At 43.7% G+C, this 25,561-nt stretch overlaps 1 protein-coding gene across 1 annotated transcript in view; it reads right to left on the reverse strand.

The window, feature by feature from the left end:
- Positions 1 to 25,561, reverse strand: part of szt2 (SZT2 subunit of KICSTOR complex) — a 293,641-nt gene that overhangs the window by 147,735 nt on the left and 120,345 nt on the right. Inside the window, exons 27-34 of the mRNA XM_085978227.1 lie at positions 19,996 to 20,123; positions 18,115 to 18,376; positions 12,272 to 12,446; positions 11,686 to 11,778; positions 9,677 to 9,758; positions 8,444 to 8,740; positions 6,799 to 6,934; positions 5,774 to 5,881 (exon numbers count right to left, since the gene is read on the reverse strand). Coding sequence (XP_085834353.1) covers positions 5,774 to 5,881; positions 6,799 to 6,934; positions 8,444 to 8,740; positions 9,677 to 9,758; positions 11,686 to 11,778; positions 12,272 to 12,446; positions 18,115 to 18,376; positions 19,996 to 20,123 — 1,281 coding nt within the window. The remainder of the gene's footprint in view (positions 1 to 5,773; positions 5,882 to 6,798; positions 6,935 to 8,443; positions 8,741 to 9,676; positions 9,759 to 11,685; positions 11,779 to 12,271; positions 12,447 to 18,114; positions 18,377 to 19,995; positions 20,124 to 25,561) is intronic.

Below are 25,561 nucleotides of genomic sequence, written 5' to 3' on the forward strand. Positions count from 1 at the left end.
CTTTTTTTTTTTTGACAGAAACAACTCCTCACTGTTTAGAAAAAATGCCCTAACAGTGTCAAAGAATGATGGTAAGCTATTTGTGATTTGCACTGAAGGAATACCCATAAGGACCTATGCACCAAAAGAGTGCCCGTTCCATAAGCAAAGTAGTAATAAAGAATGCTTAAATATGCAGAGATTACTCCCTGGGGCAGCCTACAAAATTTTTCCCTTCAGTTCAGTGAGTGAGTGAAAGAACAAACTTGCATTTATATAGTGCCCTTCACGACCATAGGATGTCCCAAAGCACAGCCAATGAAGTACTTTTGAAGTGTAGGCAAACACAGCAGTATAATTTCTACACAGCAAGGTCCCACAAATGACGTGATCAAGAGGAGAATCACAGAAACCCCACAGTGCAGATAGAGGCCATTTCGGCCCATCAAGCCTGCACCGACACATATCCCACCCGATCCCCGTAACCCCTACACCAACACATATCCCACCCTATCGCCGTAACCCCACATATTTTAATCCCCCTAACACTAATGGTCAATTTATCATGGCCAATCAACCTAACCCGCACATCTTTGGACTGTGGGAGGAAACCAGAGCACCCGGAGGAAACCCACGCAAACACGGGGAGAATGTGCAAACTCCACACAGACAATCACCCGAGGCCGGATTCGAACCCGGGTCCCTGGCGCTGTGAGGCAACAGTGCTAACCACTATGCCACCGAGGTAAACGAGTAGCTGGCAGTATGGCGTAAGTACAACAATACGACCGTCATAATAAAAGACTGGTACAAGAAAGACAGGCTACATTTAAACCAAGTAAGGACAAAAATTACAAAAGCAAAATACTGCGGATGCTGGAAATCTGAAATAAAAACAGAAAATGCTGGAAATACCCAACCAGTCAGAAAATATCTGTGGAGAGAGAAACAGAGTTAACGTTTCAGGTCGATGACCTTTCATCAGAACTGGAAAAAGTTAGAGATGTAACAGATTTTAAGCACGTGCAGGGGCAGGGAAAGGGAGGAGGGGAGGAAAGAACAAAAGGGAAAGTCTGTGATAGGGTGGAAGGCAGGAGTGATTAAATGACAAACGGTATGATGGTGTAAGACAAAAAAGGGTAGTCATGGGACAAGTAAAGAAACAAAGGATGGGACTAGAAGAGGTGTAAATGGGAATGACAGAATCATCAACAGCTACCATGTGAAAAAATAGGGGCCGAGGTTATGGTCTGAAATTGTTGAACTCGATGTCGAGTCCAGAAGGCTGTAAAGTGCCTAATCGAAAGATGAGGTGCTGTTCCTCAAGCTTACGTTGAGCTTCAGTGGAACAGTATAAGAGGTCGAGGACAGAGAGGTCAGAGTGGGAGTGGAGCAGAGAATTAAAGTGACAGGCGACCGGAAACTCGGGGTCACCCTTACTGACTGGACGGAGGTGTTCCGCAAAGCGGTCACCCAATCTGCATTTGGTCTCCGCAATGTAGAGGAGACCGCATCATGAGCAGAGAATACAGTACAGGAAACTCTTTGGTATCCGGCACCGGGATGGTGCCGGTTGATTAAAAATTCCGGATGACGGAGAGGGTTATCTACCGAGGCTATTTTTAACAAACAAAAATAAAAAAATCAAGAAATGTGCAGTATACAGTAATTGGCGCCAAGAAGCCAAGTAGTGGCAGTTTGGAGAACTACCCCCACTGACTAACTTGGCCACCGCGGGAGACTCTGACTCGGCAACATTTCCAGTTAATTGAGGTGTTGTTTTCGGAGTATGAATTTTGCCGGTTAATAGAGAATTCCTCATATTTAGGTGCCGTTTAAAAGAGTTTCCTGTATACTAAATTGCAAGAAGCACAAATAAATCACTGTTTCAAAAATACTTGCAAGGAAAATCAAGGCAGCAACAGAAAAGCAGAAATAAGTTGTCAGATCTGAAAGCAAATGTGCCAGTAGGGAACTACAATGTGGTGCGAGTTTCAGAAATACAACTAAAGGTGAAAATAAATATTCAGGATTTAAGAGTGTTTAGAAAAGACAGAGGCCTAGAAATTCACTGGCCTTAGCGCCGCTTTTGAGGCGCTAGAGGGCCTAGCGGCGAAGTTATGGCCAGTTTTGAAATTGACAGGGGCCCTAAATCGGCGTTAGGCCGGTAGCGCTGCGCCGGCACCGATGACGTCATCGGTGTGCGCAGCGTCCCGGTTGCCATGGTAACCCGCCCGAACTCGGAAATTGAGTTGCGGCCGCCTCGCCCGTGGCAGCCGCAAGCAACGTTCTGGCAGAGGTGCCTTACAGAACGTTGCGCCGGCGCATTAAAGGCCCCGCGGCGGCCGGCCGCTTTCCCGCCGCCCGCCTGGCCGCAGCTCCCTCCCCGGACTTCCCCCCCCCCCCCCCCCCGGAACAGAAGCAAGCCCGGCACTTGTCCGAGGTGCCGGGCTCATTTTTAAAAAGATTATCGCGGGCCGCGGCCGGGTGCAGGCAGCTCCTCCTTAAGGGAAGGAGGAGGCCTGCACTTCCCGAACCTGCCGCACCGCAGCGGGCGCCGCAGCGCCGGAATAGCGCCGAAATTCAGCGCATAGCGCCAGTTTTCAGGCGCTAACAGCTTTCAGCAGCGCCGGCAGCCGTTTGGGCGCAGAAGTAGTGAATTTTTGGCCTGCCCAGCGCGACTTAGCTCCGGCACTAACTTCCGGCGCTAAAGCCGTCGCTGCGCCAAAACCCAATTTCTAGGCCAGAGTGTATAAAAAAGGAGGTGATGTCGCCCTATGTGTCAGGGATGCCTCGGAGGTAAAAGAAGTTGACGCTGTGGGAGGTAGAAAGCTACAAAATATACTGCTCTAGTTAAGCTTCCCTAATGCTAAAAAAAATCTAAGCTGACACAAGAGCCTGCTATAGACTTACTGTCAGAATAAGGAGGACAATTTGCATGATGAAGAGATAGAAAGGGTATGGAGAACAGGAAAGTTATTTTAATAGGAGACTTCAATCAGCTTAATTATAAACTGGGACAAAACAATGGTCCCGATATTTACGGGGAGGTAGGGAGGTACAGGGGAGCGCGGTGCGTGGGGGAAACCTGGAAATTTAACGGCAAGACCTCATTATACTTTTTTGCTTCCATTTCCGGCCAGGCAGCCGGCCAGATTGACAGGCTGGCCGGCTGCCGGGCGGGAAAGCCAGTGGCAGAAGGCCGCATTTCCTCCTGACAAATGCTGGCTTGAAAGATCCCTTCTGTTCAGGTGGTTTGCCAGCTTTGGAATTTGACAGATTCAACACTGCCAAATTCATGATGGATCACTCTAACAGTTGGCATTAATTGGGAATATAAATGGGAGGACGAGACTTGATTGGAATTCTTCCAATCGGGAAAGAGCAGGGCTCGGTGGTGGTGGTGGGGGCGGTCAGAGCCCAGCAATTGGATGGGGAAGATCGGGTCTCGGGGGGTGGGGGTTGGCAGATCGTGGGGCAGGCAGCTCGGGATCGAGGTTGCAGCAGGGAGAAGCCGTGATCAGCAGAAGGTTTGCTCGAGGGTCTGTGGGGAGCACTCCTGCACCTCCTGGCTCACAAGGAGTGCTTGTGCCAGCTGCTCCCATCTCTATTTAGCTGCCGGGTTTCCTGAGCCAGCCAGCAACCGTTAAATTTAAATCAAACTCCCAACTAGACCGTGGGAGCCTGATTTAAATATTATAATGAAGTGTCTTGCCTCTCAAAGACAGGACTCGCAACCCGCCAGTGTATGAATGGAGGCAGGTGCGTATACAGCGTGTTGGGATTGCATTTTGCGATTTATAATTTTTTATATCTTCCGCCCCCCCCGGCCCGTCCCGCCTGTCATGGGGAGGGGGTTAATAGCAAGCCCCAAGAGTCCGAGTTGTTAGATAGTACACAACTGCCTCTTGACCCTGTATCAAGGAAGCCATGAGAGAGGCAATGCCTATCTTGATCTGGTATTTGTTAATGACTTGAAAAGGCACCTGAAATGGAAGTCATAATACCCGGGGAGGGGGAGGGCAGCAACCACAGAATGAAGAAGTTTAACATGATCTGCGTGTCAGAAATAGCCAAGACCAGGAGCCAGGTATGTAACTTTAAAAGAGTATGCATTATTTCAATGAAATGAGAGAACAACCAAGCTAAATAAATTGAGGGAAATTGCAGGATAAGTACATTCCTAAAACCAATAAGCACCAACTAAACAAACATGGCCCTAAATAAACAAATTACCAGTGAGATAAAGAGGAAAATGCCCTGGATAAATCCTCCAGGGAGAAAGGAGAAAGGGTTCACTGGAATAAATACAAGAAATGCAGAAACATATTAAATGATCAGTGCAGTAAAGCAAGACCTGGAAAAAGACATAACAACTGAGGATAAGCATAATAGTAAAACAATTCCTTCGGTACCACAGCAGCAAGAGGGCAGTCAATGAAGGGATGTGAACAATAGAAGATGTAAATAGACTTGAAACTGAGGATGAGCACAAAATAGTAAATATTCTGAATGACCACTTCCTCCAAGTGGAAGAAATAAGCAACATGCCCTCTCTAAACAAAGATAACTAAAGTATAACCCATTACTTCACTGTAAATATGATGGAAGTCCTAGCCAGGCTCAAAACAATAAATCACCAAGGATAACTGGTATTTATCCCAGATTACTGAGAAAGACAAGGGAGAAGATTTGTGAGGCACTGACTATCATTACGAGGGAGTCAGTGGACACTGGGGAGCTCCAGAAGATTAGAAACAGGCTAATGTGGTACCTATATTCAAAAATGGTGTGGAGATGCCGGTGTTGGACTGGGGTGGACAATCATCTGGCATTATTCTCTGACTATATAATCTGTGTCTATATGCATCTCTCCACTTCACCTGACGAAGGAGCAGTGCTCCGAAAGCTTGTGATTTCAAATAAAACTGTTGGACTATAACCTGGTGTTGTGTGACTTCTTACATATATTCAAAAAGGCTGACAAAACAGACACAGGCAACTACAGATCCATTAGCCTTACTTCCATTCCAATAAAGTAATAGGATAATCAGGAGTAAATCTGAGGATCATCGGTACAACAATAATCTAGTGAACAGCAGTCAGCATGGATTCAGATTGGGAAAATCCTGCCTGGCCAAACTCCTCAACTTCTTTTAGGAATTAATAGCCTAAGTGGACTGTGGTAAGCCTGATGATGTGTTGTATCTTGACTTCCAAAAAGGCTTTTGATAAAGTTCCACACAAAAGGCTATTAATTAAACTCAAAGCTCTGAGGTTTCGGGGTAAAGTCTGGGAAGGGAGGATAAATGAATGACCTTAGGAACCACATCTTTCAGGCTCTACTGGCATTCCTTGTAGCTCTCTAGCGCTGTCTCCACTATTAACTGAAAGAATTGCTTCCTTGGGATGGGTATTTCGAAGAGCCTTGTTTGTAGGTCTGCTAGAGCACCTGGAATTCTAAGCTAGGCAATGCCTTAAGAGCAGGATTTCTGATGCTGCAAACATGTGTCAAATAAATCAGTTACAGATTGCTGGAAAAAAAATAAAAAAATAAAAAAAATCGCACTTTTGATTAGGATATTATATTGGCAAGGGACTTTCACAAACAACAGCACACAGCTTTGTACAGCGGGCTTAATAATTTATTCTCGAGTATACTACTGATATTTTAAAGTTTTCATTTTGGAAATTGTTTGCGGCTTATACTGATAATTCCAAATTGAAATAGATAATTTACTGAGCAACGACCTCAGAATGAATTATTTTAAAATCAGTTCTCAGCAGACTGTACCTCTCATCTGTGGTAGAGACAAGTCGATCCATTATCTCATCATCAGATCGATATGATGATGGTTGTCCTGGTGATCGGTTCATAGAGCTGCTGCTTTCAGATGTGTTCCTAGGGATGGTGAAAATGTTTGCAAAGAATTACATACACAAAAAGCATACACAAATTAATCTGCAATCGCACAGCTGTCCTTGGGAAAAGTATGAGGAAGTCAGTGTAGCCTGAAATTGAGCATCACATGCACACATCTGCTCATGTCTCAGACAACTCCACAACTCAACCACAGCTTGGTCGGGCAAATGGATTTCCACTTATTTCTGCGCACCCACATACACAATCTATACAAATGACAACATTGTTAAGCCAGCAGTCTGATCAGTGTGGCCTCACAGTGGATGCAGCTCATGACACTAGACACGTTTTTTTGATAAATTGTTTTCACTGGTTGGTGAGACATTAACAAAAGGATAAAATTTACAATCACAAAAAGAATTAAAGGGAGGTTAAATAAAATGCCTTTATACAGAGGGCGATTAGATTGTGAAATTCTTTTCCACAAACTTGCGCAGCACAGTTCATACATTTTTTTGAAAGGGAGTTTGCTGCTTGAACAAGAGGCGTATTAAAGGGTATAGGGAGCAAGCGGCAGACTGGAATTAGAATAGGTGGCTCATGTGGAGAAATACACCAGTGAAATCTTGAGGGGCTAAATGCCTATTTCTGTGCTGTAACTTAATTAAAAGTAGATTTTTGTTGGATTGTTTACCTGAGGAGTGGCCCATGCTTTACTCCCAAATTCACGTCTTAAACATTACCAAAGTGTCTGCCTTGGCTCAGTGGTAGCACTCTCCACTCGGAGTCAGAAGGTCTCCAGAGACTTGAGCACATAATTATAGACGAACACACCAGATGATATGTTAAACCAAGGTCCTGTCTGCTCACTCAGAGGCATGTAAAACTCACTCACTCGCATCACTGTGCACTCTACAGCTGAGACTTGCAAAACAGATATTTGACTCTTGACCTACCTGTGGTGGTTTACACAAGTGGCCATAATCTCAATTTCTAAAGGAAGAGTCAGCACAAAAATGTCCAGGGTGACAACCAGATCATTCAGATCAATCGATTTGACTGGAAAGTTCTCCAGGCAGCTGATAATTTCACCTAAATGAAGATAGTGAAACAATTAGAAAGAATTTCCTGTGTAAGAGCCAATGGACTGGCATAAGAAACTGAAGAAGCTGATGCTCCAGGTGGAACAAAAGTTTTACAATGTTCCAGATCCAAGCAGCTGGTTCTCTGTCATGGGACAGATATTTTACCAGCCCCAAAGTATTGCTCTAGCTAGACTCAGTCAGACACTGAAGTGTAGAGCTGGGGCAATGTAGGAGTTCCTGTACTTCTTCAAACTGATAAAGTACACATGATGGCCACTGATGACTCACTTAAGTGGTCAATAATATGGACTGAGTGACAATTCAAATGATTACCACTATTCACACCACTACCTAAGACGGTATGACTGTGTAACAAGTGGAGCCACAATTACTGTACTATGCTGAGTGACATGACCCAGGTTTGCATCCAAAACTCCCCTCATTAATGCCATGTGAGCATGGGGAGCTGCCAGGCAGGCACAAGAGCGGAGGAAGGGGAAAAGGCAATAGCCTCTGACTCATAGGGGGGAATTTTGCCAGCCCTGGGGAGGCGGGTCTGCTGGGAAAATGGCAGAAACTGGGAGCGGGTACCAACCCCGCTCCCAACCCGCCTCCGTGCAATCTTCCTGGGAGCTGGGTCCCCGACTCGCGCAGGGACCCGTCTCCTCAAGGCGGGAAGGGGATTACAGCCACTTAACTGCCTGTTAACAGTTAAGAGGCTTATCCCCATTTTACCCACACAAGTGCGGGCTTCCAGACGGCTGCGAACCTCGCCAGGGTCAGCGAGGCGAGCAGTGGGTCTGCAGGGGTGAGAGGGGTCGAAAAGTGCACTGTGGAGGTGAGTGATGGGTGCAAGCGTGGACCGGTAGGTATGAGAGGTGAGTGCAAAGTGTTAGAAAAAGTTTCCTTAGCTTTGTTTCTTTCTGCAGGCTTCAACCCTTGGGGATCTGGAAGTGCCTCATCTCAATGGCAGAGATGACAGAATGGCTGCTGCATTCTCCGATGCAGCAGCCATCTGATTTCTGCTGAGGAGAGAGGTTTGGTGAGTCTTTGTGCAACGGGCTCACCTTAGAACAGAGATTGTCAGTGTATCACAGCTTCTCAAAGCTGTCAAATGATGACAATTCATCTGTCAAAATTTTTTGACAGATGAAACGTCATACGCTGACGTCCTGTCACCGGCTTTCCCTTAATTGGCAGGCTAAGCCCGCAGGGCGGGCTTAACAAGGTCAATCAAGGGAAAATAGCGTGGGTTGGCCAGAAGTTGATGGAGGCGGGACTGAAACCCGACAAGCAGCAGTCCCGCCCCCAACGCGTCTCCATTGATAAAATCCAGCCCATAGATTGCACATAAAAGCCTGACAGCAGGGTTGCAGTAAAGCCTGATAACAGGATTGCAGCCCATCCTTTCAACCAGGAATGGCAAGTGCTGCAGGGAAGGGGAGTCATTGAAAAATAAGCTACAACAATACATTATTATCTAAGCTTCCCTTTAAAAGCTAAGCTCTTCACTTACCAAGGCAAGTGGGCAGTGACTCCACTGGTATGGATTCTACCGAGAATGGCCCGTGACACTTTTTCCCACCAAGAGAGCAAGTGAGATGAACAAATAATGGTGGCATTTCCTGATCAGAAAAGTCTTGCTCATTTAAAGAATCTCCCCCAAGAACACTGAACGAATCATCATCCCTGTTCACAGTGTTGGTATCGGAGAGTGAGTCTGCATCCTGTAACTCCTTGTCAGATCTTTCCCGATATTCCACCTCCAGATCCGGATCGCTCTCTGTCACTACACAGTATCCAGATGTATTGCCTATTGGATTTCAGAAAGTGAAGTCACAACAATGGAATATAATGAAGATAATTTATCCTGTAAAGGCCTCAAGCTTAACATTTTAAATACTGGCCAACAGCTCCCAACTGAAAGGCTGTTGCTAGATGCAAGGCTGAAATTTTGATAACCATACTCAGGAACCATACCTGTTAAATAACACTTTTGGAGAATGGGTGGTGCAGTGTGTTAGTAGAACACTTTCATTTCATCTCGAGAGTTAGGTGTGAATCACGGGTAGACTATTGTACTGAACATCAACATTCTCTTGGATGATTTTGCGAGCCCCAAGATGAATTGTGAGCAATCTCAAACCAACTCCCAGTGAGTCCATCTCTCAAATCTGCCCAAGTTGGAAGTCTCACTCTGACAAATCCGCAAGGATGGCTGCTATGCAAAAGGGAAATGTCATAGCAGGAAGTGTTTGGAGTTTGAAATTAAGTCCAGTTATTGGTGCAGTTTGGAGGGAGTTTGACTTTGCATCTAACCCACATTTCATCTTTCCTGGAAGTGGTGGATGCCGACAATAGGCACAATATTTGGAATAAACTCCATTCCCTAAGCTAACCCATAAACTACTGATTCAGAACCATACTAACAATTACATCAGTGCATTTTGTACACCGTGCCATGTGACCTCACAGTCGTTGGTGCTTTTGAGTTTAACATGCTTGGTCTTCTGCAACAAAAAGGTGTATATTGTAAGTGTGGACATCTGGGTTTTGAAGCTGTAACACTTGATTTTGTTTCTGTTTGTCTATAACCTATGTATGCCAGCGTGCAATCTATTACTGATGACCACTGTCTTTTCAAATAAAGGAGTTGTGCATGCTCTAATTTGTGAAATGCAATGCTTCTGCTTGTAATTAAACCTGCAATTAAAACCACACCATACTGCAAAATTCCCAAACACCTTACCCTCCTCCCCTGCAATCTCCAACTCAGACAGATCATTGTCTTCACTCGGTTTCCGTTCCCTTTCATTTTGATAAGTTTCTTCCTATAAATTTCAGAACAAAGTGCATTTGAGAAAATCTCAATTAGAGCAGTTACAGTTCTTCTCATTCATGGAGGCAGACATTATTAGGTGCCCACTTTAAAAAAAACAAAAAAACAACATATGGCTTTGAAAAGAAAGCACTGGCCTGGGCCTTCCGATTGGGGCTACATCCAGAGGAACATGACTTCTACCTGCCACAGAAATGCCCCCCCCACCCCTCAGCTTACTTTCCAGCCCTGGAGGCACTTGCATCCTGGGGGCGAGCTCCTTGGCCTCCGCTGAGCCATTGAACCAAACTGGAGCTGGAAATTGCCCTCCAGGGACCCCTTGCAGTGCAGAGCTGCCTGAAGAGGATGGTACTTTAAAAACAAATTGGTGCTGCTGATGGGGCATGTGCACGGCCGCACTGAAGCGCGCTTGCTCAGGCCCGTCACGATCGTTCTTCTGAAGCCCCCTCTTCCGATTAAAGCACACTGCTGCCTAACGAGCAGCCCGTGGCTCGCGTTCAATCTGGAGTGTGTTTCCCTAATTAGCATGTCATCTCCAAGCACCCACCCACATTTTTGCGACCAGATCCATCCTGCTGAAAAGGAAAGGGCGGAGTTGGGAAAATATCGAATCGTGTCCCCAGGTCACAGCCAATATCTGCTGGAAAACCAGTGGGATGAAGCCAGAAAGCGTAGCCTGTTATGTGCAATAATACCTCACCCTCATAACTGAGCATCGCCTTTTTTTAAATTAATAAAATTGGCAAGCCTCAGAAATATTGAAGAGAAAGTTGCTGCAGGAGAGTTAAAAAGAAATACTGAATATCTGGAAAAAGGCAGAAAAGGTTGGAGATTATATACACCAGGTGAATCTGTATCTTTGTTTAAGTCGTCTCAGCCCATAATCTTTTGAAGTCCCTCTCTAAACCCCTCCAACCTTGCTATTTTTGTCCCTACTTTTAAAAGCCTTCTCAAAATTATCTTTTGGTCTCTTCCAACTCCTATTATTGCTTGGTGCCATTTCTCTTTGGGCGTTTTACTACGTGAACAGTGCGATACAAGTTCTCCAAAGTAGTTGCAGAGCAGATTATGTCAAGATTTAAGCATTCCTGAAAATGTCATAAATGGGGAACAATGCCAATAAATTGTACTCCTCTCCTCTTCTCCCACCAACAATTTAACATTGTACGGTACACAGCACTCCTAGAAAAATGCAATAAACTGTTGACATCTACCAACAGAAATAACCTAATCCAGTATATTTCTGCGCTGACTCCTCCAGTGGCATCTGTTTTCCATTAATAGGAAAGTCAGTCTGCAATTCGAGGAGAAATAGTGAAAAGTAGGCTCACGTATAATGTCTCCAGGCTGTTCCGAGTTGGTGGGGGGCAGAGATCAGTTTAGTTTCCCATTCTTCTTCACTATCCCGTAACTTGTGCTAGAAAGTCCACATATATTTGTCAGAGAAGGACAGGTTTGCGCAGTTACAATGCTTCCCAATGGACAAGCACCCTGCCAGCAGTCATCGTCTCGACTCACACATGGAGCATGGCCATGTGGGTTAAGCGCTGTGTAGCTGCCATTGCCCATGAAAAGTACCCCAAAATAAATTAAAGGAAAAAAAAGTGGAGTAGCACATCTCTCAGTGAAGTTTAATCCCATTTGTAAGCATATAACGTTTCTAATCAGGTTTCAGTTGACTTATATAACCATACAGCAGAGCCAATCTGTCCCTCAATGTGCTTAACAACACAGCTGATTTGCATATCTCATTGTGGATTGTCACAGTTTGTAACCATATAATATGATTTGTGACTTACAGTGCAGACAATCTGCATTTCTCATTAGTATTGCAATTTGTAGCCTAACATCATTTCTTTTCTAAAATCTCTGACTCAATTCCCAATTACAGTGCATGTTTCAGGTCATTGCAAACTTGCCTCTTTCTTAGCTGAGGGGGGACAGTAAAAGAAGTAATAAGGGTTTGAAGGCACTGTCTTGAAATGTTGCCGTCCAATCTCAAGGAATTTGTCCTGAAAAGACAAGTTTTAAAACAAGAAACAAGTAAAAACTGAGGTTTACATGAAAATATAGATTTATTTTACCACAATTACTGCTTTTAGTTTTAAACCTACTTTTCAACAATAGATTTGCAGTGTGAAGGACCATTAATTGAGAAGTCAGAGATAAACAGAAGTAATTAGGTTAAAATCTAATAAATTAGTCACTCCAATCACATTGTAGCCCAGCACTAAACATTAGTTACCACAGATTTGCTGGATGTCATCATTTGCATAATGCCTCACCAATGTCCTATGTCATCTCTTCAATCTTTCATCCACCCAGTCCACCTGTCTTTCTCCTTCGAAACATACTTGTGATCACTCTATCCACTAGAATGGTAACCCCGGACCCCCCCCCTTGCCCTTCTCTCTCCCCCCCTTGCCCTTCTAACGACTGTTCTGTTGCCCTTAAATTCATATGTTCTAAAGCTATAGAAGTTGCTGTTAACTCTCAGTGTAATACCTGAATGATTTTGTGCAAGTTAGGGTAGACCTCACACTGCTGGCTGGACTGAAGGAGGGATAGGGAAAATTCCGGATAGATTTTCTTCACTTTTGCTTCTTCGTGTGTCACTGGAGATGCAACACTGGACTGTACACTCTTCAAATCCTGTTCACTGAGGTCTTCAGTCTCTATGCTGGTAACAGAACAGAAAAGTATCAAGTGACCTCCGAAACTAAAATCTAACAATACAATGATCACTATTGTATAGGTGCTCCTTCACAGAGATCAGATGCATCTGCAGTCACTACTAAGTACTAAATCTAATAATGTGTCTTCTCTGATACCCTCCCAAAACTGTATGCTTTGTTCATTCTTCCATGTAAACTCCTGTACATTACACATTTTACACATAATACTGGTGTCTGTTGTCACTTCTGTGAAATGTTTGGCAAAGTTTAATTCCATTAGAAGTGCTATATAAATACATGGTGGCGGTAGTGGTGATGGTTGTTGGTGGTCTGACAAAGGCTACTCATTGATTACAAAAGCTGCTCAGATATCCACAGCCATCTTATCTTGGTTGACAAGACTGACATGGAGTCAGTAACTAAGGAAAAAGGTCAGAATGATTAGTCACTGCTTCATCTTACAACATGATAGATAACCGGCCAAACAAGGACCAAAAAAATTCTCAGCAAGAGAATTTCTGACGACATATTTAATCTGAGTCATCTCTGGTACCCCGAGTTCAAACAGCTACCTCGGGTTGGGTAGAACAACTCTGTGTTTAAAATGATTCATAACATTTCAGGAAAAGAAAGAATTTCAGTTCACCGGGCAAGATAAAGCTGCAGAGACCCGAGTCACATTAACCTATTGAATAGACATAATTGTCTATTTAAAGGTCATTTATCACTGAGAGTACAGGGCCTGAAAGGGGTTCACAGGGCATGTAACTCCCAGCTGAAAATTATGAAGCAGTCATGCGGTATAATTCAACTGATAGCAACTTTTGTCAGTTTCATCGCCCCTTTTTCTCCAGTTTATTGCTTCAATCAAATGTACATATGGCAATTTAACATTGTTCCATTAACATGGACCAACTTCCAAGGCCAGAAGGGAGAAGTGGGGACTTTGATTTGGTCACAGTTTTGCATAAAAACTACAAAGAGAATTAGAAATAACAACAGAAAATGCTGGAAAAACTCAGCAGGTCAGGCAACATCCGTGGAGAGAAATTTGAGTTGACGTTTCGGGTCGGACCCTTCTTCAAAACTGGAAAGAAAAGAAACTAGATCGAAGGCAGGGCTGCGATCGGACAAAAGAATAAAAGAAACAAAAGAAGTAAAAGAGAATTAGACGTTTGCTAAGATCCAGAAACAAATTTCAGTGAAATTATGGAGAAAGGTTGATCCACTCACAGGCACGTTAATAGAGACATTAGAGGGATAAATGGGGTCGCGCCCCCTTTGGGGCAGTAACTTCGCCGGGCGCTACATTTAGCACCCCGAAAAAGTTAGCACCCCTGCGCCAGAAGTTGGAAGCGCTCCCCCTCCGTCTTGGGGCGCTACCATTCAATTTCGAGGCGCTACGTGCAACAGCGCCACACGTGTCAGCTCGTAGCACCGCGGTACTGCAGGCCTTCCTCCCGTGATTAAAGGGGAGGGGCCTAGCGCAGCACACACCGGGGCCCTGCTGGACCACCGGGGAGCGGGGTGCCGGGAAAAGAATGATCGCGGCCGGCACCCCACAGGAGGCGGCGAAAAGGGGGCAGGTGCTGGCAGCCGCCATGCCCGCAAAAACACCACCCTGACCCTGTCGGGCATGGTGTCCGGTCAGGGGGTGCGAGCGAAGTTTGCAGCCGGGGCAAGAGCGGGGCACTGCACACGGCAATGACGTCAGCGCTGCAGGGTACTAGTGGCTACCGCCGCTGCTAACCTCCCGCTGAATTTCGCGGGAGGCGTTAGCGGCGCCATGCCCGGGTGCTAGATGCTTTGATCCCTGTTAGCGCCCCCTCGGGGTGCTAATGGGAGGCGCAAAGCATCCCAATTTTTCCCCCTAGAGGCTTTAAGATTATGAAAGGGTTTGATAGGGTAGATGTAGAGAAGATGTTTACACTTGTGGGGGGAGTCCAAAACTAGGGGCCATAAATACAAGATAGTCACCAATAAATCCAATAGGGAATTGAGGAGAGACTTCTTTACCCAAAGAGTGGTTAGAACATGGAACTCGCTAAAACAAGGAGTCGTTGAGGCGAATAGCATAGGTGCATTTAAGGGGAAGCTAGATAAGTAAATGAGGAAGAAAGTAAAAAAAAAACCCAATGTTGATAGGATTAGATGAAGAGGCATGGGAGGAGGCTCACATGGAGCATAAATGCTGGCATAGACCAGTTGGGTCGAATGGCCTGTTTCGGTGCTGTAAACTCTATATAACTATACTACTTAAGTATGCTTCAGTGCGAATGCATGCTGTCATCTTTCAGAGTTAAAGGAACACAAAGTGGTTTTATTTGCAAAGTTGCTCAGGATCAAAACGCAACGGCATTTCTATACCAACAATTTCTATAGCATTCTGAAGGAACACAAATGACAACTGAGAGGATAGAATTTTGAGTTCCGCTGAATGCTTCCTCTGGTTTCCTCTTTACTAGCTACCTTAGAACACATGGTGAGTGACTGCCATGTTCCCTCACTTGCCAGTCTTTTTTGGACTTATAATTGTTGATATTCAACTACTCTCAGTCTTTCACTACCTTTCTCTCCACAATGACTACTAGGCTGAAGTTTGTATGTAGCAATCGATCTGAAAGTCTAAAAATACAGATTTCCTCTTCTATATTAAAAATCCTACCATATTTCAATCAGGCACTTTGTTAAAACTGTATTCTTCAAGCACTACAGCGTTGATGTGAACTTGCAAGAACAAAATGGTAATGAAAGGTGAAACTGTCTTGAAAACTATGTTTATATTTTTGGATTGGTTGCAGCATACTTCAGTGGAAATGAACATAAATAGTTCAAGTACATTTGTTAGATTACCACCTTGGGTAATGTCTTTATTCTTTGACCAAAATTTAAGCTTTATATACAAGTAAGAACTTCCCTGAAACCATGAGGAAGATAAAAGGAAAAGTAATCCACCGAGGGACTCTGTCCATTTAAAAAAAGTTTGGATTATGTGCAAGTCAAGTGGTCTCCCCTTACTTTGCTGCATAAGACCTTGCTCTGAGCCACACCCTTGGCTCTTTGACAAGAGGAAGCAGCATCGAGACCAAGAAACAGCAAGAACACTGAAATGTACACAGTGAACAATAATCAGCTCACAACACAGGAAGCGGGTAGTATAAAATCCACTTGTATAAAATCTTCGACGGCTTGACAGGATAGATGCGGAGAGGTTGTTTCCCCTGGCTGGAGAGTCTATCATTAGGGGTCATAGTCTCAGGATAAGGAGTCGACGATTTAGGACTGAGATGAGGAGAAATTGCTTCACTCAGGGGGTTGTGAATCTTTGGAATTCTCTACCCCAGAGGGCTGTGGATGCTCGGTCATTGAGTATATTCAGGACCGAGTTCGATAGATTTTTGAACACTAAGGGAGTCAAGGGATATGGGGAGCAGGTGGGAAAGTGGAGTTGAGGTCGATGATCAGCCCTGATCTTATTGAATGGCGGAGCAGGCTCGAGGGGCTGTATGGCCTACTCCTGCTCTTATTTCTTATGTTCTTATAGTATTTTAGCTACAGTAAGGGTCATCTGGATTCCACCAAAATAAATGTTCTCAGTTATATAACATGGGATTTTCAGTTTCCCTCTTTTCGGATATTATCAAGGAAATTGAGGTTTTAAAATGGAAAAAAATTCACACAAAAATATAAAAAACAAATGGTGTACCTTCCGGGAACATTTCATGTGGAAGGCAATTTCAACATTAAACAGCAATTTGGCGATCACTTTCACACTTATTCATTTAGACTTTTACCAGTTAGATAGTTCTTTTACTATTTTAAATAAGATAAAATTGCATAAGCATATATTTATAGAACAGTATTTTTCAATCATGGTTAATAATATGTTAAAATACATCTTATTTGAATGGCGGAGCAGGCTCGAAGGGCCTACTCCTGCTCCTATTTCTTATGTTCTTATGTACATATATATAAAACGACAATCAGTCCATCAATCCTCAGAGCTGCTTAAAACAAATTTCCAACCTAACTGCATGCTGTCTAAATTCTGAATGTGAATGGGTTTATTAAAAATAAATGTTCAGAAGTCCAAAATCCATAATTTAAACTAGGTTTTGTTGATAAATTTATAGTTAGATCTTAGATTCTGATATAAGCAATCTATTCAGACTATGTTCAACATTTAGGAATCTAGTGCTAAATTCAAAAGTCTGAAGTGATGCACAATAATGATGAATGGAGGTAGTTAATGCATTCTTTACTAAATGTGAACTACGTTTGTAGAAGGTTCACTATATTCTAGCTTTAAGTGCATCCACCCCTCCCTTTGTCCCGCCATTGGTGGCGGAGCCTTTAGTCTTGCACACTGGAACTCCCTCCCTAAACTATACCGTTTTACAACACAGGAGGAGGCCAAGCAGCCCTGCCAGCTCTCTGGAACAACTATCCACTTAGTCCCATTCCATTGTCCTTTCTCAATGCTCTTTTAAGTTTCTCCTTTTACAAATATTTATCCACTTCCCTTTTAAAAGCTATTTGAATTCTCCTTCCATTACAGTTTCTAGTATGTTATTCTGTTGTTTTTCCAAAAAAAAATCTCCCTCTCCCTTCATTTTTTTGGTGATGATGTTAAATTCATGCCTTCTAGTTACTGAGCAGTGAAAATTGTTTTCCTAATAATTTTGAATATGATCTCCTTTTAGCCTTCTTTGTTCTAATAGAGAGTCCTTGTTTTTCTAGTTATCCTTATAACTAAAGCTCTGGGAACATCTTAGTGAATCTCTTCTGTACCCGCTCCATGGCTTTAATATCCTTCCTAAAGCAAGGCGCCTAAAACTGGGCACAATATTTTAACTGTAGCCTAATCAATGAATTAGCATACCTCTGATGACATCATCAGTCGGACAATCCAATTCATATAGGAATAGAAATTAAGATAGTTTGGACAGTACAAGTGAAGAGAAATTATTTTTTGCTTTTACAGTATTTTAGTAAGTTCGTTACAGAGGATTACATAGGATATACGGCACAGAAACAGGCCATCATTCGGCCCAACCAGTCCATGCCGGCGTTTATGGTCCACTTGAGCCTCCCCCCGTCTTTCCTCATCTAACTCTAACCTCTATTCCCTTCTCCCTCATACGCTTGTCCAGCCTCCCCTTAAATGCATCTATACTATTCGCTTCAACCACTCCTTGTGGTAGCAAGTTCCACATTCTCACCACCCTCTGGGTAAAGAAGTTTCTTCTGAGTTCCCTATTGGATTTCTTGGTGACTATCTTATATTGATGGCCTCTAGTTTTGCTCTTCCCCACAAGTGGAAACACTGTATGTATCTGCTCTATCAAAACCTTTCATAATTTTAAAGACCTCGATTAGGTCACCCCTCCGCCTTCTTTTTTCAAGCGAAGAGAGACCCAGCCTGTTCATCCTTTCCTGATGGGTAATACCGTCACATTTCTGGTATCACCCTTTGTTACTTGTCAGAAGTTAAAATGTTTCAACGTAGGGGGTCGCTTTATGGAAGGATCTTGAAACCAGATATTACTAACCTGTTACTATTCCCTATGATTCAGACTACATTCGCAGATGGCTGCTTAATACCACTGTAGGACCAACTTAAATTACAAATGTGCTGGCTAGGAGATAATCTGACAACTAGAAATGGGTTACCTTGAAGTAGATGCAAGAGCACCCCTCTGCACCCTCTCATCCTCAGGTTCTGCTCCTCCAATCACAAATGTTGTAGGGTTGGATTCATGATCACTCCAAAGCTGCAGGTCATGACTTTCACGGAACGATCGGATATGTCCACACAGTGTCTGCAGAAAAGTGGTGATATCGACTTCCTGTAGCAACTCCTCACAGTAGTCCATAGCTGTAAGGAGGTCCTGAGAGCTGATGTAATAAGATTGTTGTAAACTCCTAAATACACCTTTAAGAGGAAAAGAAAATAGCATCTTAAAGATACAATTATGCTCAAAATAAACATCTTCACCCTCACCAAATCTGTTATGGTCAATATTATGCCCATTAAAGTGAGTGAAGCCAATTTTGGGAATGGACCACTTTCCCCATATTTTGTTCAAACCAAGCAACCCCACATCACGTATATCACAAGTTAAATTAACAGTAACTCCATTAACATTGGTTCAAAATGTACCTTAATCCAAACCACAAAAAGCACCCCTTACTGCACAGGGTACCATTTCCACTTCCAATAACCATCCACCTTTGTGGCTCTTTTGCGTTAGACAGATAACTCAGTATCAACGTGCACTCATTAAGAATTGGGTCAAACAAGAACAACTTGTATTTATACAGTACCTTTAACATATATAGCTAAAGTGAACCACTGTTAGTCAGAAGATTACATTCATAATTTTGATTAGGGTAATTTTGATGCTGTGAGAAGGGTAGAAGCGTTTTTATTTTAAGAGAGATGAAAGGCAATGACATGCTTGAGGACCTTAGAAAGGTAAAGGAGATTGGAGATAGGAAGGTAATTAGTGAGGACAGATGAGTGGAGGATGGGCTTTTTTGACAAGTGGGGTTATGATGGAAGTTTGAAAAGGGAAAGGGCTGGTGCCTGAGGAAAAGAAATCATTAACGATGTCAACTAACATGGGGGCCAGGATGAAACATCGAGTAGGAAGGAGATCGAGGAGCAGGAGGCGAGTCTGATGGATGAGATGAAATTGGAGTGGACAGGCACTCCCAATACTTAGTTCTAAAATGTCTAATTTTAATGATGAGCAACAAGCTACATCATCACTGTGGGAAATTTCTTCCAGCTAATTATTTAAAACACAAACTACCTGCAAGTTTACTGGTAGAATTGATTTATAAACCATTGTCCAATGGAGTTATGCAAACTGCTGCATGGATGAACATTTCACTGAGCACATTTAGCAATGTTTATAATAGTAGTTAATTAAAATAAGTAAAATGTGAACAGAAGTCCATGCCATTTTTATCAACGAAATTGGGAAGTGAGGATCACATGGCAATAACAGGCAGATATTGTGTTGCGTTTCCCTTCTCCAAAATGAAATGTTATGCTGTCAAGAGACGATTCCTTTAGAAGCGTGGCGTAGAACAGACATACCATCCACTTCTCCAACCTCAAGCTGGCAAATTCAAATGTTAAGATTTGAACAGGGCTCCTCCACCTTATCAGGATTGTCTCAGAATCAATCAACTGCTTTTAATTTTCTAAAAGTAGCCAGTGATGTCCCTTGTATAAGCCAATAAATATGAATGTAAAGTTTATTTTATTATGGGGAGAGGAAGATTTGCCATGTTTCAACAGTAAACAGGCACCAGGTCCCAAGTGACAAGTCCTCACTAGACAAATGTTACTGTACACATTGGTCTACAATATCTGTGATTATTCATTAGCTTTTACATACATGAACATGGGGGAGCAATGTTCAAGTTTTGGGCTATCTAACACTTCAAGCTGCTGGCATGAATTGAGGGGGAAATGGGTGGTGGGTTAATGTTTCATCAGGGAGCAATGCCTCCTCAGCAAGTCCTGGTGACTGCCATTACCTTTTACATAACATTGGTGGTAATGCTCTTGTAGCAAGTTGCAGTAGTTGGCGAGCTCCTTGTTCCTGTGGAGATGGGATATTGGATCCGTCGAGGAGGAGTTTGCTGGCCGTTCCTGTGACAGCGACCTTAATCCACAGTGTTAGAACGTAATTAGTAGCAATCAAAAAAAAGTTCCAATCCAATACGATATGGATTTAATACAGCTCCTACCACTGAAGCCCTAACATCAGCACTATCAAACATCGATACTAATAAGAAACATTGTGGAGAATCTGCAACCAAATAAAATGAACTGAGATGAAGCAGGATCATTGAAGGGAAAACCTCAGTAACTTTTAAGATCACTAGATATCAGGTACATCTATTGGCAGCACAACACAAATTTACCATTGATTGATCTGTTTTTAAAAAAAATGAATGTATTCCAATCTTAAGTGTCAATCAACTTCGATAATAGAATGACAATGAGTTAAGTGTACAAGGATTCGGAGAGGAACAGTTTAGACAGTTGTAATGTATGAGAAGGAGTGGATTTCGCAAATAAGGCTGATACAGGAAAAACAACTACTGCATGAGAAGTTCTTGGGAGTCACGTGAGAATTCCAATTTTGCAGTCAATGCGTCAGGTGAGATTAAAGCTACAAATATTAACATGTGAAAGACAATATCCAAAATAGGAGAAATCGGAAAATTCTCATCTCATGTTAAAGCCTTCACACAAAAGCCATGGTAACTTTACACTAAACCGCTCCCTCTGACTGTTGTTTTCATTACAGGGATATTAATGGTACAATGGCTCCTTAAACACGATCAAAAATGCAACTATTCCAGTGAGCCAGAGGTCAAAGAACAATCTTGGTTCCAAAACGTAGAGTGGAAGTCACATTGAACTGCTCGTTTTCTTCCCTGCAACTCAGTCATAGCAACAGTACCAGTGCTCCACACATGTGTTAATATACAAGCTCAATACCAAAATGGCAGCACTAGGTCCAGCACCAGTAACCCTCACCCAGCCAACCAACAAAACTAGTCCATGCTCAGTACCAGATATTTCCCCATTAGTAGCACTTGTGCAAGCACGATTCCAAGGAGAGCACAAGGAAGAAGGAAAAGAAACCGTCAGCACAGCCCACTCCATAGCAGACACCATTTGCCCCCTGGTTATAGAGCAACACTGGCAGAGGCCAGCATTCCGATCTTCTGTTCAATCTTCCGGCTGGGGGAATTGTGCAAAGTGACAGAGAAGAAAATGAAATACTTTTGAAAACTCAGCATTAGCTCCTGTAAATCAGTACATTTTCTATGGGGATGTACAGCAGCATTTTTACAAACGACTATATTGATGTATTGGCGAAGAAAACCATTCGAGACCTTCAGCACTGCCGTCAAAATGTATAAAATAATGTCATGCACCAAACAAGCTCACAGCGGCCAACAGATTTTACACCGGCAGGCCAAATTGAAATCGAGCATGAACGCAATATTTGCTTGGATTTAATCTTTCGACAAGTAGCAGCCAAATTTAGTGCTTCAAGGGAAATGCCACGTAATCATGATTTCTTTCAGCTGAGAGATTTTAGTTTAACATTTAAAAAAAAAGCTGGCTTGTACATCTGAAGGTTTGTGAAATGTTTAATTATTTTCAGTGGCAGAGAACAACACAGTGGCATTACCACTGCACATGGTAGAACACTGGTTCCGCATTCGCGCTATCCTGTCTGGGGAATGGTGCTGATCAGATTACCTGAGGATCGGGAGAGGAAACAAACAATTTTTTTTTTTTAAACAAAGAGAGAAAGTTACTCCAAGGACACTTTTACAAACATTCCTTCAGTCAGAACACCACCAGTGGCAGAGACTCGACATCAGGTTGCTTGCTGCCTTTTCGGTTAGGTGGACTGTGGTACGTCGAGGCTTTGCGGAGAGGCAGGGGAAGGAGAGAATGAAACACATTATGAATGCTATAGATAAGGACAGGACAGGCAAATTTCACTCAATTGAAATGGGAAAGGGTTGGGACAGAGACATGCAAGTCAACCAACAGCAGAAAAGAATACCCGATGTTACAAGAATCCATCCCTTAACCAAAACTATCACAGCATGTCCAGCCAGCAGTGAATAGGAATCAGGGCTTAAGCTGATAGCTTTGCTACCTGGTTTTCAAATCCTGATACAATTCCCAGAGAACACTGTCTTGAAATCTAAATTGTTCAAGAGGGAAGAAAAATACACAATCCAATCAGTCTCATTCAATCTAGGTATAATCTCATCAATCTTAACAGGTGGAGAGGCAGAAAATATACTAACACATAATGGGCCAGAAATTCGTGGCCAAAGGCATGAGTACGGTCGGGATACTCACGCATCTGGCCGTTGGAAATGCCGGCGTTCAGCATGCACAGCGCATGCGGGGAACGCCGGCATTTCCAGACCCGAGGTCTAGGCACAGCGCGTGCGACTGCACAGGCAGCGCTTGCGCAGTGAACTTTGTAGATTTCATTCATGGATTCAGTGAGGGTAAGTCCTTACAAGTTACACTTGAAAAAAGCAGGTGTAAAGTTGTTCCAAGGCTGCGGAGGAAGATATATTTTATCGTGCAGCTTCTGAAATGCAATATTTTTGTTTGGGAAAGGGAGGGAAGTTATTTTAAGAAATTTTAAGTAAGTTTTAAAGTTTAAATTTTTTTTTTTTTTTTTTTTTTTTTTAAACGGGTTTTCAGAACGGTAGGTAGAAGGAGCAATTGTGGCTGTGTGAATGGAATGTGAGAATGAGCTATGTATGTATGTCCACATATATTCCTTTACGTATACGTATGTATGTTTTATATTCCTTTACTAATGTGTATGAATATATGTTTTTAATTATGATTTTCCAATAAGTTACTTTCTCTGAAAGTCATAATTAAATAATACATTCATACACATAAGTAAAGGAATATATACATAACACGCAAAGGAATATATACAGACATACATACTTTCAGAAGCTCCACGATAAAAAAATATCTTCCTCCGCAGCCTCTGGAGCAACTGTACCCATGCTTTTTTCATGTGTAAGCTGTAATGACTTGACCTCACTGAAAGCATGAATGAAAGCGGCAAATTTTACTGCGCACGCGCTGCCTGTGCAGTCGCACGCGTTCTGCCTCTGAACCCCTTCGTTCAGAGGACAGGAAATGCCGATTTTCCCCACATGCACTGTGCATGCTGAAAACCGGCATTTCCTCCGGCCAGACGCGTAAGTACCCCGACTGTACTCGCGCATTTGGAAGGGAATTACTGGTCCAACATTTCACATGTCAATAAAATGAAAAATTTAACAATTGCACGATTTGCCCCCTCGCATCTGCGACTGAGGGTCCAAGGAGGTGCATTGCGCAAGAGGTCATCGTCGTACGTATCCTCACACTGTTCCCTTTCGGGAACTGTATGAAGTGGTGGAAGGATTTATGGCCATGATTAACGCTCATTCCATGACTGTAACCATCTTTGAACCAGCCATTAGGGTGGTTAGTCCTATGGCGTGAGGGTTTTACGGGCTCCCACAACCCATCTGAGGGGGGGGGGGGGGGGGCCACCCACACCCACGGACGCAAGTATCCCGCTGGATGTCCACCCAGAATTTATAGTTGGAGCTCCGACTCCACTTGCCGGGACTGTCTGGAGTGGGGTTCGAAACCCTACTCCTTCTGGCCCAGCGGCGGGGATGCTTACTGCTACGCAAAAGGCCCACTCCGCACAAAAGGTGACACCCATACGTTTCCTGCGCCTTTTCCCTCCCCGTGACTGGAGCCCTATGCTGCCACTTGAAAGACCAAGCTATCATCTGCCCTTTTTGCGGCGCCTTTGACTTCTCATTACCAATGATGAGCAGGCGCTGCGCCTCCACCTCCTTGAGGAGATTGCTGAGGTCATCATCAGTTCAATTGTGAGTTCTTTTAATGCCGTGAAGTGTGCTCATTCCAGCCATTTCACGTTGCTAATCGGATTGGGCCTTTGGCATAGCGGTAGGATCCCCGCCGCTGGGCCAGATCAGGGTAGGGTTTCGAACCCCGCTCCAGACAGTCCCGGCAAGTGGAGTCGGAGCTCGGGCTCTAAATTCTGGGTTGACATCCAGTGGGATATTTGCGTCCGTGGGTGTGGGTGGCCCCCCCTCCTTGTATAGCTTGTGGGAGCCCGTAAAACCCTCCCGCCATAGGACTAACCGCCCTAATGGCTGGTTCAAAGATGGTTACGGTCACGGGATGAGCGTTAATCATGGCCATAAATCCTTCCACCACTTCATACAGTTCCCCAAAGGGAACAGTGTGAAGACATGTATGACGACGACATTGCTAAATAAATAAATGGAATTTAAAAAATTCTTTTAGGGCTTTTAAAAGTCTTTAAATTGCTTTAATCTGTTTAAAACTACTTCAGATTCTTCAAAATAATGTAAACATTTTTAAAAGTTTATGAAAGTTACCAAAATCTTCAAAAAAACTTCCAAAAACCTATTTAAACTGCTGCTTTGCATGTAAAAATGCTTAGCAGCTTGACAGAAACATTGGGGGCGTGTCCTGCTACAATGAGACCTTAAGGGGCGTGTCTCACTTGCACTGCACGCTCCAGGCTTCGCGCTGGCTGCACTCCTGGGCGGTGTGACGTCAGACGCTGCCCGGGATTCTTCTGTTTGAAACACCAATTCCAGGCGTCCCTGGAGCTGATCGGCAGGAGCGCAGGGTAAGTGCATATACGGGGCTTGCACGCGCAGCAAGCCCCGTTCACGAATTTCTGGCCCATTAATAGCACAATCTACGGCCCCAGTGGCCCTGATATTAACGTGAAGGCGGCTTTCGGGCGAGGGTTGGAATTACGTGGGCGAAACCCTGGTCAGATTCTCCGATTTCAGCTGGATAGAGGCAATACATTTTGACTTCCGGAATTCGCATCTCCGAGCTGCACAGCGATCTCAACTCTGTTTAAAACGACAATGTAGAAAGGGAATTTGGAGGAGTCGGGAGGTGTTTAGGATGATTAAGGGCAGCATCCAGATTTACGAATGCATCCCTGGAATTACTGGTGGGTCCAGTCAGGAGCAGGAGGGACATACTTTTCCCCAGCAATGGGAGGAACAAGCCTGCCGCTCTCACCAAGGCGGCGAGGTTGGAGGTAGCTGAGGAGGTCAACAGCAGGAGCATGGCGCCCTGTCTTAGATGCAGTGCAGGAAGCGATTTAATGACCTAACCAGGTCAGGGAAAGTGAATACATTTGCTGATTCACCTACATCCTGTGGTTTAACGTTCCCCTTCACTCTGTCTTGCCAAGCGTACTCCATCACATCACTCCTCACACCCACTCAACTTTCAGCAGCACCCAGTCTTCACTTTCTATGCACTTCATTCATCCACCGTTGCCGCTCACCTCAATCCTTATGCAACGTAATGCATCTGTCTCATAGTCACCCTCACCGAATGCACTGCAACCATCGGATGAATACTTCACCTTCACTCACTCACAGGTCTGGTTTATCACCCCTTGTAAGTGAAGAGGGTGCAAAATGCAAGGGAGGGGGAGAGGACGGA

The sequence above is a fragment of the Somniosus microcephalus genome, chromosome 3, assembly GCF_052327205.1.
Source record: "Somniosus microcephalus isolate GS21.2 chromosome 3, FLI_Smic_1.0, whole genome shotgun sequence".
Classification (NCBI taxonomy): Eukaryota; Metazoa; Chordata; class Chondrichthyes; order Squaliformes; family Somniosidae; genus Somniosus; species Somniosus microcephalus.